The 17,652-nt window shown below is 42.2% G+C and overlaps 1 protein-coding gene across 1 annotated transcript in view; it reads left to right on the top strand.

Moving 5' to 3' along the window:
- ABLIM1 (actin binding LIM protein 1) overlaps positions 1 to 17,652 on the top strand; it is a 415,530-nt gene that overhangs the window by 365,353 nt on the left and 32,525 nt on the right. Inside the window, exons 15-17 of the mRNA XM_082267949.1 lie at positions 1,277 to 1,365; positions 4,393 to 4,489; positions 7,338 to 7,402. Of these exons, the coding sequence (XP_082124075.1) occupies positions 1,277 to 1,365; positions 4,393 to 4,489; positions 7,338 to 7,402 (251 nt within the window). The remainder of the gene's footprint in view (positions 1 to 1,276; positions 1,366 to 4,392; positions 4,490 to 7,337; positions 7,403 to 17,652) is intronic.

Raw genomic sequence — 17,652 nt, 5'->3', positions numbered from 1 at the left:
TCCCAAGCTGTGGATGCTTTCTAAATAAAACAGACTTTTAAGCCCCCGTTCACACTAGGGCGACCTGTCAGGCGACCTGGTCGCCTGACAGATCGCCGTAGGTCGCCTGGCATAGAGAAGCTGCGGACTCGTTCTAATAGGAGCGACACAAGTCGCTCCGACTTAGAAAAAGGGTCCGGAGCTTCTTTGGGGCGACCCGGAGCGACCTGCATAGACTTCAATGTTATGAAGTCTGTGCTGGCCGCTCCGAGGTCAGGGTGCGAGCAGCGCGCAGCGACCTGTGAGGTCGCCCCGGGAAGTAGCGTCGCCCCAGTGTGAACGGGGCCTAAGACTTTGAACTCCTTTTTGTTTTGATGCATCTGAATTGTATTTAGCCTATTTAAACTGAAATTTCTGATGGGATTTTAAGTGTTTGTAAACCCTCATATATATCCAGTGAAGTGACTGGCCTCAGGTGATACACAGAGATGAGACAAATCTTCCTACATAGGTTGTACCTGATTATCTGCAGTCTTCTCTTCTCTACAACCATTGGAAGTACATAATTTGCAGCTCAGTGGGAAGAGCTCCGAGAGCTGATTGGAGGGAGGAGACACACTCCCCTTCATACAGCACACAGGAACAGAGCTAAGTCCGTCAATCACAGGCTGTGTGCTGGAGCTCCCTCCCCATCACCTTTTTTCTCTTGGTGTCAGGAAAGCTGACAGTAGTGATTCATGCTGATAACAGAGGAATGAAACAGCAGACAGAAATGCCCCTTAAGGGCCCTACACAGGGGCCGAATATCAGGCGGCATTGGCCGGTTCAATAGAAACCGGCTAACATTTGGCCCATGCGTACGGCCGCCTGTCCGACAGAATCTGGCTGTTCACCCGGCTTCTGTTGAAGGGGCATGACCAAAACAATCCCCCTATCATAACACAATAGCTCAGCAGAGGCGATCGCTGTACTAACATTGCATAGTTAGTACAGCGGCTCCTCCCCAATTCTTCATTTTGTTCTGTTCAGCCTGCTGGGTTGAACAAAAAAAAAATCTGTAAGTGTGTACCAGGCTTTAGTACTCTAGATTGAGACACACTATGGAGGGATATGCTTTGTTCATGTTTCATGTCTGAGGTTTACAACCACTTTAATTTACTGGGAACGGCAGCCCAGCGGATATTCTGTGTGATCTGCTGATGCTTCTTCCTTGCCAATGAGCAGGCTGGACCACTGTGGGATAACTGCATGGTAACTATATTAGAAAGTTCATTGTCATATTATTTTCGGAGATTAGGTGACCCCAGGAGGCGGTCGAGCGGCCGGGATGAAGAGGATGAGGAACTGTTAAAACGTCGCCAGCTGCAGGAGGAGCAGTTAATGAAGGTGAGAGAGTCAATGTAAATCTATTGCCTAAAGTATAACTAAAGGCAATTTTTTTGTTTTGTTTTTGATAGAATGCAGAGTGATTAGAGCCCCTGTCAGTTTTTATTGCTGTCTGTGCCCCCATTATTGGGTCTCGATTTGTCCTGTTTACCATTATCAGTAAAAAGTGAAAGAAAATCCCAAATTTTGGATTGTTCCCAGAAAAGTAATAGAGGGGAAATCCTCCAACGGGGACACTAGTTCTGGTGACCTGGGGTCCCCAAGAAATTCCCTTAACCACCTCCCTACCGGCCACTGTATATATACGTCCTGCATTTAAACATAAATACAGATAGCTGCCATAACCCTGGTATTTTTTTAAACTGCAGGCGATCGGCTTTCCGATAAGGGTGGTCCCAGCGGCGAATTCGCCGCGGGATCACCCTTCCGGGATGGCAGAAGAGATGCCCCCCCCTGCCGCCGTGTCCCGGTCCTTTTCCCCGCTTACCGGACCCGCCTGCAGCGGGGAAAACAATTGGGTCCCGGATCCTCACAGACAGGATGTCGAGTGAGGGCAAGCTTGCCCTCACTCAACTCTATGGTCTTGGAGGACCGGAGCGACGGCAAACGTTGTTGCCTTGCAACCGGCTTAAAGGTCCCTTTTTTTTTTTTTTCCATTTTTTTTTTTCAATCTTTATTAGTGTACTTGTGAGATGTGAGGACTTTTTGACCCCAGATCTCACAAAAAAGTGGTCCTGTCGTGCCTATTTCTATTACAAGGAACGTTTGCATTCCTTGTAATAGAAATAAAAATGATCATTTTTTTTTTTTTTTAAACGGTGTAAAAATAATAAATAAAAATGTAAGCGCCCTGTCCACGTTAGCTCGCGCGCAGAAGTGAATGCATATGCAAACCCCGCCCACATATGTAAACGGTGTTCAAACCACACATGTGAGGTATCGCCGCGATCGATAGAGCAAGAGCAATAATTTGAGCCCTAGACCTCCTCTGTAACTCTAAGATGGCAACCTGTAGAAATTTTTAAACTGACGCCTATGGGGATTTTTAAGTACCAAAGTTTGTCGCCATTCCGTGAGCGTGCGCAATATTGAAGCAAGACATGTTGGGTATCTATTTACTCGGTGTAACATTATCTTTCACATTATGGAAAAAAATTGGGCTAACTTTACCGGATTCTTATTTTTTAATTCCAAAAAGTTAATTTTTTCCAAAAAAATTGCGTTTGGAAGACCGCTGCGCAAATACGGTGTGATAAAAAATATTGCAATAATCTCCATTTTATTCTCTAGGGTCTCTGCTAAAAAAAAAAAATCTATATATATATATATATATATATATATATATATAATGTTTGGGGGTTTGGAATGTTTTCTAAGTAGTTTTCTAGCAAAAATAACTGATTTTAGCTTGTAAACACCAAATGTCAAAAATAGGCCTAGTAGGCAAGTGGTTAATTTGCAGTGATTTCCTCTCACTTCCTGTTTGTCTATGAGATAGGAAGTGAAGGGAAATCTCTGCAATGGGACACAGATGGGGCAACAAAAATCTGACAGAAGTTATAACCATCCATTGCTGTATCCAAAATGAAAAAAAAATTACTATAGTTCTACTTTAATCTCTCTTAAAAATAAATGAACAAATACAACTACTATAGAACATTAAATAATTGGTGTATAAAAATGACAGGTTGATCCTGCAAGAAATCTTGTGAGCTCCTAAACTTGAGTTTAGGAGCTTTTAGGGTTTTTTTTTTTTTTTTTGCCAAAGCTCCTAAACTCAACTCCATAAAAGCCTATGTGTCCATGTACACATAGGCTTTTAGCATAGTTTAGGAGCTGCTGCAGTTAGGAGAGGTTCAAACTACCTCAACCTCCCTCTTCTGAACATGGAAGAATCACGTTCAGGATAGGAACATTTTGACCGATGGCCACAAAACCACGTCAAGCTGTGATTTTGCCACGTTTGTCGTTTTTCTGCAGCCGTGGTACATCACGGCCAAGTGTACATGCAGCCTTATGGACATGAGGAGGAGGTTGTTCTGATGTCCTGCCCTAGGGTGACAACAAAGCTCAAGTGGATCCTAAGTGCTTTGTATTTCATGTCAGATGGGTAACTTTTTTGCAGCAATCCTTTTTTTTTTTTTTTAAAGTGATTTCTTGCTTATTTCTATAGAAGCTTTCTAATCTAGTAATTTTATAGCAATGTGTACCTCGGCAATTGAGTGTGAGCAGTGTTTCAGGTCAATGACCGGCTCGCCAGTGGCTGGCTCGCCAGCAGTGATCCCTCTGCATTCACCTTAAAGGCTTAGCTACACATTAGTAAAGGAAAGTAATTTAAAGCAGAGCACACTAGCTGGAGCAGAGCACACTGGCTGGTACACAGAATGAGAGAATATTAGACAAATAATCGTCTGTTTTTTGTTGCATGCTATCTCATATAGAAAATGAAGAGGTTACTCAATGTACGAAAATCCTCGTACAACAGAATACTACTTCTAAAGTGATGTAATGTGTTGAATTGTTTTGTATGTATTTTTTCGTTTCCGAGCATGCGTAGTCTTGCTCTTACGATTTTTTTCCGATGAAAACTGTACTAATTAAACGAAAATTGGACGTTGTGTTCACTTGCAATAACATTGTTATAGCCTGCACCTTCAGGTTTTGTTGTCCAAAAAGTCTGAATCGGCTGTTGAAAGCCTTATACTAACAAACAGATAATAGTCCGATCGTTCGTCGTACGAAATTTTACTTCTGATTTTCTTATTGTGTGTACAGTTCTTGACCCCTGTAGTGTAACTCGTAACAGCAACAAATAACCAGCGACCTATTTGCTAGCATTAAATCGATGTTATTAATTGGCATTTGTGATTTGTAGCACAAATGAATCACTGCTACAAAATCACCTGACATGGCCCTTATTATACTGCAGCAGATTGGCAGTTACGTCTTCTATGAATGTTCCCAGAATATTATCTACTATTTATAATCATTTTCATAACTGATGTCTGATGTTGGTTGCCTCTTTAGCTGAATTCAGGTCTGGGTCAGATGATACTGAAGGAGGAGAAGGAGAGTCGAGAAAGACCGCACTCTGCAGGCCGTTACGACCCCTCGGTCCTGTCTTGTAAGTCGTGGTTCAGTTCTGTGCTTTGAATTCTATATTCTTTGATTTGAATTCTATATTTAGATTGTCTGTTAAGGTTCTCATTTATCCAGGTCATAATACTGTATATCTAGTAATAGTTATTCATAGCTTATTCAGCTATACTTGTTCTGTAATGTTAAAGACTTTCATAGTTTATCCAACCCTCTTCTGCATTCTAATGAGTGTCAAGAACATACCCCAGTATTAAAGTGGTCGTAAACTTAACTTTTATATTTTCGTTTAAAGGGGACTGAGTGTCTGGCAGTCACTGGCACCACAAGCCTAAAATAAATGTAAAATATGCAAATTTTAAAGAAAATGGGGATTTTAATTGGTTCAATAATAATATGACTATAATAAGGCTACATTCACACCTGAGCGTAGCGTTTTTCGCGCGTTTTTTACCGCGATTTTAGCGGCGTCTTTTACCGCGATTTTTAACGCGATTTTTGTGCAGGCGTTTTTAGATTGAATAGAGATCAATGGAAAACGCCTGTAATCTGCCCAAAAAGAAGCTCATGTACTTTTTTGAGCGTTGGGCGTTTTGTATACAGCGTCAAAACGCTCAGATGTGAACAGGGGCCATTGAAATGAATAGGATTTGTCTTGTTGGGCGTTTTGAGAGCTGATCCTAGAGCAGAAAAACGCCCCAAAAACGCCCCAAAACGCCTAGATGTGAACGGAGCCTAAAATATTCCATTTTATTGATACAAACAGTAAAAACACTTCATAAAAGAAAGTTTTTACATGTATTTAGGCTGTTAATCCAGTTTACTCAACATATTTCGCTATACAAAATAGCTTCTTCAGGAGATCATTTTTGTGGATGCTGCACATGTAAACTACAAGAGAAATACAATTAGTCACTTAACACAGTTAACACAAAATCAAATCATTGTTGACTAAACAATATAATCCAAAAAGTATGTTCTCACATTGATGCTTACATGGAATGCAGGTCCCCAGGAGGAAAGACTCATCTAGCTTAACATTATATAGATAATTGGAGTATAAAATACTCTACTGGAGACACTTAGGCTTATTTGAGGGACCTGTGAATCTAGGCATCAATGTGTAAACCTAATTTTTGGATTATATTGTTAAGTCAACAATGATTTTGTGTTAAGTGACTAATTGTATTTCTCTTGTAGTTTACATGTGCAGCATCCACACAAATGATATCCTGAAGAAGCTATTTTGTATGTTGAGTAAACTGGATTAACAGCCTAAATACATGTAAAAATGTTCTTTTATCAAATGTTTTACTGTTTGTATCAATAAAATTACATATTTTATCAAAGTCATTGTTTGTTATTTCACCACATTAAAGCCCCATTTTCTCAAAAATGTGTATATTTTATCTTTTATATTTTTCTACATTGTAATCATTAATAAGCAATGTATATTGTATTTTTTTAAAAAAAAAATCTTTCTAACCTGTGCCATTCTGTGTAAAAAGTCTTCAATTCAATGATGTCACTAGTGCATGCACATTGTTTTCCTAATTTATGGAATGCTCTCTGTGCCATTATTCCTTTCTGTACTGTGCCATGCAGTGCCATCTAAGTTTGGCGGCAGGATGCACGCGGGAATCAGGACTAATGTTTGGCTGGGGGCTGGGTTGCGTATTCGGTAAGATTGCCCCGGTGCCATGCCCATGTCATTCACTCTCAGCGGCATTGCATGGCAATCCCTCGAGAGTGCATGGCCATTCATAACTTCCTCAATCACCCCATGTGACTTTCTACGTAACCTAGTCGTGTAATCATCGAACTGCTGCTCACGGGACAAGCAAAATGCTGGGATTGGTTGTCATAGTAATCCCAGAAAAAAAATGAGGCTTGGATAATACTCTGACAAGACTTCGGACCGCACAGATGGGATAGTAAACTCCAGCATAGATGCGAAAAACAACAGTTAATATGGTGCCAGCTTCGCCTGGAAAGCTGTGAAACAAAAATAGGCCGAAAACATGGAGGCGGAGTAATGCATAGGGCGAAATGAGAGACAAAGCTATTTGTAAAGGTCATACTGCTTTTCACAAGTTTTGTGGATGATGCTACTGCTGCTTTAAATTCTCTGAACCTGGCATTTCGGGAACAATTCATACCTTCAGCCATGTGGCTGGAAAGATCAACACATGTGCAGACTTCCTGACACTAAGGTTAGGATTATGTAATAAAACTGGATGGTTCCATGTTTTTCATGTTCTTGGACAATCAACATTTGCCTTGACGCATGCCAAGGTGAGGGCGATACCTGTGTGGATATAAATGTTGGGGTATCTTCCTGACACTCATTAGAACTAAAGAAGTGGCTTGGAGAAGCTGCAAAACATCTTCAACATCAATCAACTTTGTCCAAGAACAGGAAGGGTTCTTATAGATGTTGATTGCCCAACCGGTTCTTGGACAATCAACATTTACACATTCCATGGTAATTGGATAAAGCTGTTTGTGCTACAGTACCTGTGTGGATATAAATGTTGGGGTATCTTCTTGACACTCATTTCGAACTGAAGAAGTGGCTTGGATAAACTTTGAGTCATCGTCAACATAAAAGACCAAGTCCAAATGAATGTGATAAACTACTGCTAGATATACATAGACTGATATAAACATGGAATTTATACTGAGGGATTATGTTACATTCTAGCTCTCCCCCTCTCCCCTCAATGTTCTACAAAAACTTTTTTTTTTTTATTTATTCCAAAAATAATAATGCTTTTGTTAATTTTTTATTGAAAAGTTGCTTTGTACATAACAATTTCTGTAATTGCCTGCACAAAAGACTCACAAATATTTAAGATTAATGACTCTCGCCGCAGCTCTCCACTCCGATGTATCCAAGACGTCCTCTCTTCCGGGGTACGGTCGGAACGGCCTCCACCGGGTAAGAAGAAATAATAGTTTACTTAACAAAGCCCTGTTTTTGAGAAGTTGGCATTTTACCTTCTAGAATTATAAATATCGTAGACATAATGGTATTTCATTTTTATAGCCAGGGATAACAGTTTGGAAATATAATCATTTCGCTCTGCCTTCTCTTTCCCTGTGCTTTGAGATTGGTCATCACAGATCCAAACCACTGTAAACATTGCATTGTTTATATTCTGCAGTCTGAAACTGCAGACTAGGACTGAGGACAACCAGGAAGGTATCTGCACCTGATCTCCGATTAAGGCCTCATGCACACGGACACTTTTACAGGCATTTGGCGTTTTTTTTTCTGCCCGTAAACGCACCTCTATATTAGCCTATGTGACCACGGACACTTAGGTGTTTCCAAGCATATTAGAAGAAAAAAAGAATGCACCACCACAGCGTTGAGGAGAGGCGCTGAAGAGGGGGAAAAAACGTGCCTAAACGCGTGTAAATTTGCCTATACGCTGGGCACAATTTGCACTTGAGCGTTCATTCATTCCAATTGCCACAATAAATTAATATTGTGGCCAATGGAATAAATAAACCCCCAAATGCTTGATGTGCCTAAACGCGTTTGCAAAACGCGGCTTTAGGCACTTTTTTTCCTCCTCTGGAGTAAAGGCGTAGGTGTGTGCATGGAGTGCCCATATAATTGGATAACATTTCTGGAAGAAAGCAAATCCTGCATACTATTCCCCATCCCATGTGATCCCTGCAAGCCAATTGTTAAAAGCAGAAAGCACACACAGAGGAATATCTGACACCTTTCTTATATTCAGTACTAGTGTTGAGCGAACACGGACTGTATTATTCGTGTTCGTACCGAATAATTGGATTTTTTTTACCCGAACACGGACACGGACACTTTACTGTATGTTCGGGTAAAAATCCGTGTTCGGTCGTTTTATTTCCGGGTTTTGCATGCTTTGGCGCTCTTTTCATGGCGGGCTTTCAACAGCCAATCAACAATCGTTTAACTGGTGTGCCTTAAGCCATCCCAGCCATGCCTGCAAATGTCTCAGTAGCTGTGATTGGCCGTCTGAAGCATGTGACCAAGTCTTTATAAGTTCGAGGCAGCCGCAGCGGCGTCATTATGCTGCTTAGATTCAGGGACAGAGCACACATCAACGTGCTGGCTGCTGATTAGGGAAAGATAGGCAGGAAAAAACCATTTGTGTCCGGATAGAATTGAGGGACAGGTCGGAGTGTTTAGGCAGGGCGAGTTGTAGGCATTTTAGGGATAGAGTCTGCTGAATTATATAGGGTCAGTGTCTTCTACAAACTACAATCGATATTGCTGTGTGGGGGGTGGGGTCTGCACTCAATCCTGATCTACGATCTCTTCTCAATCCTGTTAGGGACAGAGTCTGCTGAATTTTAGGGAAACTGTGTTCTACAAACTACAATCGATATTGCTGTGTGGTGTGGGATTGGAGATAGGCAGGTGTCAGTGATCCACATCCATTTTTCTGTGTGTGAGCTGCAGTGAACACAATCTTTTTGGGCTGCAGTGAACACAATCTTTTTGGGCTGCAGTGAACACAATCTTTTTGGGCTGCAGTGAACACAATCTTTTTGGGCTGCAGTGAACACAATCTTTTTGGGCTGCAGTGAACACAATCTTTTTGGGGTGCAGTGAACAAAATCTTTTTGGGGTGCAGTGAACACAATCCTTTTTGGTGTGCAGTGAACACAATCTTTGTGGGGTGCAGTGAACAAAATCCTTTGTGGGGTGCAGTGAACACAATCTTTTTGGGGTGCAGTGAACAAAATCCTTTTTGGGGTGCAGTGAACAACATCCTTTTTGGGGTGCAGTGAACACAATCTTTTTGGGGTGCAGTGAACAAAATCCTTTGTGGGGTGCAGTGAACACAATCTTTTTGGGGTGCAGTGAACACAATCTTTTTGGGGTGGAGTGAACAACATCCTTTTTGGGGTGCAGTGAACAAAATCCTTTTTGGGGTGCAGTGAACAAAATCATTTTTGGGGTGCAGTGAACACAATCTTTTTGGGGTGCAGTGAACACAATCTTTGTGGGGTGCAGTGAACACAATCTTTTTGGGGTGGAGTGAACAACATCCTTTTTGGGGTGCAGTGAACAACATCCTTTTTGGGGTGCAGTGAACACAATCTTTTTGGGGTGCAGTGAACACAATCTTTGTGGGGTACAGTGAACAGAATCTTTGTGGGGTGCAGTGAACACAATCTTTGGGGGGTACAGTGAACACAATCTTTGTGAGGTGCAGTGAACACAATCTTTGTGGGGTGCAGTGAACACAATCATTGTGGGGTGCAGTGAACTCAATCTTTGTGGGGTACAGTGAACACAATCTCATACTGAAGGTTTGAGGGTGCTGCCTGTTCCATACTCCCCCTACTCCTCATCTAGCCTTTTAGGGGTACAAACAATAGTAATTGGGGCCTAGTGTGGTTGTGTACGTGTGATATACATACACTTTTTTGGGATCATATTTTCTATTCCGCTATTTAATCAAAAACCTTTGGGGATCAGTTAAATTGGGGGATAGTCTGTGTTGGTACGTGTGAGAGAGATCCACCTTTCCAAGTTGTTGGGGTTCATCTCATACTTCTGAAGGTTTGAGGGTGCTGCCTGTTCCATACTCCCCCTACTCCTAGCCTTTTAGGGGTACAAACAATAGTAATTGGGGCCTAGTGTGGTTGTGTACGTGTGATATACATACACTTTTTTGGGATCATATTTTCTATTCCGCTATTTAATCAAAAACCTTTGGGGATCAGTTAAATTGGGGGATAGTCTGTGTTGGTACGTGTGAGAGAGATCCACCTTTCCAAGTTGTTGGGGTTCATCTCATACTTCTGAAGGTTTGAGGGTGCTGCCTGTTCCATACCCCCCCTACTCCTAGCCTTTTAGGGGTACAAACAATAGTAATTGGGGCCTAGTGTGGTTGTGTACGTGTGATATACATACACTTTTTTGGGATCATATTTTCTATTCCGCTATTTAATCAAAAACCTTTGGGGATCAGTTAAATTGGGGGATAGTCTGTGTTGGTACGTGTGAGAGAGATCCACCTTTCCAAGTTGTTGGGGTTCATCTCATACTTCTGAAGGTTTGAGGGTGCTGCCTGTTCCATACTCCCCCTACTCCTAGCCTTTTAGGGGTACAAACAATAGTAATTGGGGCCTAGTGTGGTTGTGTACGTGTGATATACATACACTTTTTTGGGATCATATTTTCTATTCCGCTATTTAATCAAAAACCTTTGGGGATCAGTTAAATTGGGGGATAGTCTGTGTTGGTACGTGTGAGAGAGATCCACCTTTCCAAGTTGTTGAGGTTCATCTCATACTTCTGAAGGTTTGAGGGTGCTGCCTGTTCCATACTCCCCCTACTCCTAGCCTTTTAGGGGTACAAACAATAGTAATTGGGGCCTAGTGTGGTTGTGTACGTGTGATATACATACACTTTTTTGGGATCATATTTTCTATTCCGCTATTTAATCAAAAACCTTTGGGGATCAGTTAAATTGGGGGATAGTCTGTGTTGGTACGTGTGAGAGAGATCCACCTTTCCAAGTTGTTGGGGTTCATCTCATACTTCTGAAGGTTTGAGGGTGCTGCCTGTTCCATACTCCCCCTACTCCTAGCCTTTTAGGGGTACAAACAATAGTAATTGGGGCCTAGTGTGGTTGTGTACGTGTGATATACATACACTTTTTTGGGATCATATTTTCTATTCCGCTATTTAATCAAAAACCTTTGGGGATCAGTTAAATTGGGGGATAGTCTGTGTTGGTACGTGTGAGAGAGATCCACCTTTCCAAGTTGTTGGGGTTCATCTCATACTTCTGAAGGTTTGAGGGTGCTGCCTGTTCCATACTCCCCCTACTCCTAGCCTTTTAGGGGTACAAACAATAGTAATTGGGGCCTAGTGTGGTTGTGTACGTGTGATATACATACACTTTTTTGGGATCATATTTTCTATTCCGCTATTTAATCAAAAACCTTTGGGGATCAGTTAAATTGGGGGATAGTCTGTGTTGGTACGTGTGAGAGAGATCCACCTTTCCAAGTTGTTGGGGTTCATCTCATACTTCTGAAGGTTTGAGGGTGCTGCCTGTTCCATACCCCCCCTACTCCTAGCCTTTTAGGGGTACAAACAATAGTAATTGGGGCCTAGTGTGGTTGTGTACGTGTGATATACATACACTTTTTTGGGATCATATTTTCTATTCCGCTATTTAATCAAAAACCTTTGGGGATCAGTTAAATTGGGGGATAGTCTGTGTTGGTACGTGTGAGAGAGATCCACCTTTCCAAGTTGTTGGGGTTCATCTCATACTTCTGAAGGTTTGAGGGTGCTGCCTGTTCCATACTCCCCCTACTCCTAGCCTTTTAGGGGTACAAACAATAGTAATTGGGGCCTAGTGTGGTTGTGTACGTGTGATATACATACACTTTTTTGGGATCATATTTTCTATTCCGCTATTTAATCAAAAACCTTTGGGGATCAGTTAAATTGGGGGATAGTCTGTGTTGGTACGTGTGAGAGAGATCCACCTTTCCAAGTTGTTGGGGTTCATCTCATACTTCTGAAGGTTTGAGGGTGCTGCCTGTTCCATACCCCCCCTACTCCTAGCCTTTTAGGGGTACAAACAATAGTAATTGGGGCCTAGTGTGGTTGTGTACGTGTGATATACATACACTTTTTTGGGATCATATTTTCTATTCCGCTATTTAATCAAAAACCTTTGGGGATCAGTTAAATTGGGGGATAGTCTGTGTTGGTACGTGTGAGAGAGATCCACCTTTCCAAGTTGTTGAGGTTCATCTCATACTTCTGAAGGTTTGAGGGTGCTGCCTGTTCCATACTCCCCCTACTCCTAGCCTTTTAGGGGTACAAACAATAGTAATTGGGGCCTAGTGTGGTTGTGTACGTGTGATATACATACACTTTTTTGGGATCATATTTTCTATTCCGCTATTTAATCAAAAACCTTTGGGGATCAGTTAAATTGGGGGATAGTCTGTGTTGGTACGTGTGAGAGAGATCCACCTTTCCAAGTTGTTGGGGTTCATCTCATACTTCTGAAGGTTTGAGGGTGCTGCCTGTTCCATACTCCCCCTACTCCTAGCCTTTTAGGGGTACAAACATTAGTAATTGGGGCCTAGTGTGGTTGTGTACGTGTGATATACATACACTTTTTTGGGATCATATTTTCTATTCCGCTATTTAATCAAAAACCTTTGGGGATCAGTTAAATTGGGGGATAGTCTGTGTTGGTACGTGTGAGAGAGATCCACCTTTCCAAGTTGTTGGGGTTCATCTCATACTTCTGAAGGTTTGAGGGTGCTGCCTGTTCCATACCCCCCCTACTCCTAGCCTTTTAGGGGTACAAACAATAGTAATTGGGGCCTAGTGTGGTTGTGTACGTGTGATATACATACACTTTTTTGGGATCATATTTTCTATTCCGCTATTTAATCAAAAACCTTTGGGGATCAGTTAAATTGGGGGATAGTCTGTGTTGGTACGTGTGAGAGAGATCCACCTTTCCAAGTTGTTGGGGTTCATCTCATACTTCTGAAGGTTTGAGGGTGCTGCCTGTTCCATACTCCCCCTACTCCTAGCCTTTTAGGGGTACAAACAATAGTAATTGGGGCCTAGTGTGGTTGTGTACGTGTGATATACATACACTTTTTTGGGATCATATTTTCTATTCCGCTATTTAATCAAAAACCTTTGGGGATCAGTTAAATTGGGGGATAGTCTGTGTTGGTACGTGTGAGAGAGATCCACCTTTCCAAGTTGTTGGGGTTCATCTCATACTTCTGAAGGTTTGAGGGTGCTGCCTGTTCCATACTCCCCCTACTCCTAGCCTTTTAGGGGTACAAACAATAGTAATTGGGGCCTAGTGTGGTTGTGTACGTGTGATATACATACACTTTTTTGGGATCATATTTTCTATTCCGCTATTTAATCAAAAACCTTTGGGGATCAGTTAAATTGGGGGATAGTCTGTGTTGGTACGTGTGAGAGAGATCCACCTTTCCAAGTTGTTGGGGTTCATCTCATACTTCTGAAGGTTTGAGGGTGCTGCCTGTTCCATACTCCCCCTACTCCTAGCCTTTTAGGGGTACAAACAATAGTAATTGGGGCCTAGTGTGGTTGTGTACGTGTGATATACATACACTTTTTTGGGATCATATTTTCTATTCCGCTATTTAATCAAAAACCTTTGGGGATCAGTTAAATTGGGGGATAGTCTGTGTTGGTACGTGTGAGAGAGATCCACCTTTCCAAGTTGTTGGGGTTCATCTCATACTTCTGAAGGTTTGAGGGTGCTGCCTGTTCCATACCCCCCCTACTCCTAGCCTTTTAGGGGTACAAACAATAGTAATTGGGGCCTAGTGTGGTTGTGTACGTGTGATATACATACACTTTTTTGGGATCATATTTTCTATTCCGCTATTTAATCAAAAACCTTTGGGGATCAGTTAAATTGGGGGATAGTCTGTGTTGGTACGTGTGAGAGAGATCCACCTTTCCAAGTTGTTGGGGTTCATCTCATACTTCTGAAGGTTTGAGGGTGCTGCCTGTTCCATACTCCCCCTACTCCTAGCCTTTTAGGGGTACAAACAATAGTAATTGGGGCCTAGTGTGGTTGTGTACGTGTGATATACATACACTTTTTTGGGATCATATTTTCTATTCCGCTATTTAATCAAAAACCTTTGGGGATCAGTTAAATTGGGGGATAGTCTGTGTTGGTACGTGTGAGAGAGATCCACCTTTCCAAGTTGTTGGGGTTCATCTCATACTTCTGAAGGTTTGAGGGTGCTGCCTGTTCCATACCCCCCCTACTCCTAGCCTTTTAGGGGTACAAACAATAGTAATTGGGGCCTAGTGTGGTTGTGTACGTGTGATATACATACACTTTTTTGGGATCATATTTTCTATTCCGCTATTTAATCAAAAACCTTTGGGGATCAGTTAAATTGGGGGATAGTCTGTGTTGGTACGTGTGAGAGAGATCCACCTTTCCAAGTTGTTGGGGTTCATCTCATACTTCTGAAGGTTTGAGGGTGCTGCCTGTTCCATACTCCCCCTACTCCTAGCCTTTTAGGGGTACAAACAATAGTAATTGGGGCCTAGTGTGGTTGTGTACGTGTGATATACATACACTTTTTTGGGATCATATTTTCTATTCCGCTATTTAATCAAAAACCTTTGGGGATCAGTTAAATTGGGGGATAGTCTGTGTTGGTACGTGTGAGAGAGATCCACCTTTCCAAGTTGTTGGGGTTCATCTCATACTTCTGAAGGTTTGAGGGTGCTGCCTGTTCCATACTCCCCCTACTCCTAGCCTTTTAGGGGTACAAACAATAGTAATTGGGGCCTAGTGTGGTTGTGTACGTGCGATATACATACACTTTTTTGGGATCATATTTTCTATTCCGCTATTTAATCAAAAACCTTTGGGGATCAGTTAAATTGGGGGATAGTCTGTGTTGGTACGTGTGAGAGAGATCCACCTTTCCAAGTTGTTGGGGTTCATCTCATACTTCTGAAGGTTTGAGGGTGCTGCCTGTTCCATACCCCCCCTACTCCTAGCCTTTTAGGGGTACAAACAATAGTAATTGGGGCCTAGTGTGGTTGTGTACGTGTGATATACATACACTTTTTTGGGATCATATTTTCTATTCCGCTATTTAATCAAAAACCTTTGGGGATCAGTTAAATTGGGGGATAGTCTGTGTTGGTACGTGTGAGAGAGATCCACCTTTCCAAGTTGTTGGGGTTCATCTCATACTTCTGAAGGTTTGAGGGTGCTGCCTGTTCCATACTCCCCCTACTCCTAGCCTTTTAGGGGTACAAACAATAGTAATTGGGGCCTAGTGTGGTTGTGTACGTGTGATATACATACACTTTTTTGGGATCATATTTTCTATTCCGCTATTTAATCAAAAACCTTTGGGGATCAGTTAAATTGGGGGATAGTCTGTGTCGGTACGTGTGAGAGAGATCCACCTTTCCAAGTTGTTGGGGTTCATCTCATACTTCTGAAGGTTTGAGGGTGCTGCCTGTTCCATACCCCCCCTACTCCTCATCTAGCCTTTTAGGGGTACAAACAATAGTAATTGGGGCCTAGTGTGGTTGTGTACGTGCGAGATACATACACTTTTTTTGATCATATTTCCTATTCCGCTATTCAATAAAAACCTTTGAGGATCAATTGAATTGCGGGATAGTCTGTGTCGGTACGTGTGAGAGAGATCCACCTTTCCAAGTTGTTGGGGTTCATCTCATACTTCTGAAGGTTTGAGGGTGCTGCCTGTTCCATACCCCCCCTACTCCTCATCTAGCCTTTTAGGGGTACAAACAATAGTAATTGGGGCCTAGTGTGGTTGTGTACGTGCGAGATACATACACTTTTTTTGATCATATTTCCTATTCCGCTATTCAATAAAAACCTTTGAGGATCAATTGAATTGCGGGATAGTCTGTGTCGGTACGTGTGAGAGAGATCCACCTTTCCAAGTTGTTGGGGTTCATCTCATACTTCTGAAGGTTTGAGGGTGCTGCCTGTTCCATACCCCCCCTACTCCTCATCTAGCCTTTTAGGGGTACAAACAATAGTAATTGGGGCCTAGTGTGGTTGTGTACGTGCGAGATACATACAATTTTTTTGATCATATTTCCTATTCCGCTATTCAATAAAAACCTTTGAGGATCAATTGAATTGCGGGATAGTCTGTGTCGGTACGTGTGAGAGAGATCCACCTTTCCAAGTTGTTGGGGTTCATCTCATACTTCTGAAGGTTTGAGGGTGCTGCCTGTTCCATACCCCCCCTACTCCTCATCTAGCCTTTTAGGGGTACAAACAATAGTAATTGGGGCCTAGTGTGGTTGTGTACGTGCGAGATACATACACTTTTTTTGATCATATTTCCTATTCCGCTATTCAATAAAAACCTTTGAGGATCAATTGAATTGCGGGATAGTCTGTGTCGGTACGTGTGAGAGAGATCCACCTTTCCAAGTTGTTGGGGTTCATCTCATACTTCTGAAGGTTTGAGGGTGCTGCCTGTTCCATACCCCCCCTACTCCTCATCTAGCCTTTTAGGGGTACAAACAATAGTAATTGGGGCCTAGTGTGGTTGTGTACGTGCGAGATACATACACTTTTTTTGATCATATTTCCTATTCCGCTATTCAATAAAAACCTTTGAGGATCAATTGAATTGCGGGATAGTCTGTGTCGGTACGTGTGAGAGAGATCCACCTTTCCAAGTTGTTGGGGTTCATCTCATACTTCTGAAGGTTTGAGGGTGCTGCCTGTTCCATACCCCCCCTACTCCTCATCTAGCCTTTTAGGGGTACAAACAATAGTAATTGGGGCCTAGTGTGGTTGTGTACGTGCGAGATACATACACTTTTTTTGATCATATTTCCTATTCCGCTATTCAATAAAAACCTTTGAGGATCAATTGAATTGCGGGATAGTCTGTGTCGGTACGTGTGAGAGAGATCCACCTTTCCAAGTTGTTGGGGTTCATCTCATACTTCTGAAGGTTTGAGGGTGCTGCCTGTTCCATACCCCCCCTACTCCTCATCTAGCCTTTTAGGGGTACAAACAATAGTAATTGGGGCCTAGTGTGGTTGTGTACGTGCGAGATACATACACTTTTTTTGATCATATTTCCTATTCCGCTATTCAATAAAAACCTTTGAGGATCAATTGAATTGCGGGATAGTCTGTGTCGGTACGTGTGAGAGAGATCCACCTTTCCAAGTTGTTGGGGTTCATCTCATACTTCTGAAGGTTTGAGGGTGCTGCCTGTTCCATACCCCCCCTACTCCTCATCTAGCCTTTTAGGGGTACAAACAATAGTAATTGGGGCCTAGTGTGGTTGTGTACGTGCGAGATACATACACTTTTTTTGATCATATTTCCTATTCCGCTATTCAATAAAAACCTTTGAGGATCAATTGAATTGCGGGATAGTCTGTGTCGGTACGTGTGAGAGAGATCCACCTTTCCAAGTTGTTGGGGTTCATCTCATACTTCTGAAGGTTTGAGGGTGCTGCCTGTTCCATACCCCCCCTACTCCTCATCTAGCCTTTTAGGGGTACAAACAATAGTAATTGGGGCCTAGTGTGGTTGTGTACGTGTGATATACATACACTTTTTTTGGATCATATTTTCTATTCCGCTATTCAATAAAAACCTT

This window comes from Pelophylax lessonae, assembly GCF_965119305.1.
Source record: "Pelophylax lessonae genome assembly, chromosome: 9".
Classification (NCBI taxonomy): domain Eukaryota; kingdom Metazoa; phylum Chordata; class Amphibia; order Anura; family Ranidae; genus Pelophylax; species Pelophylax lessonae.
Note: the sequence above shows the minus strand (reverse complement) of the source record. Positions and strands in the feature narration are given on the sequence as shown.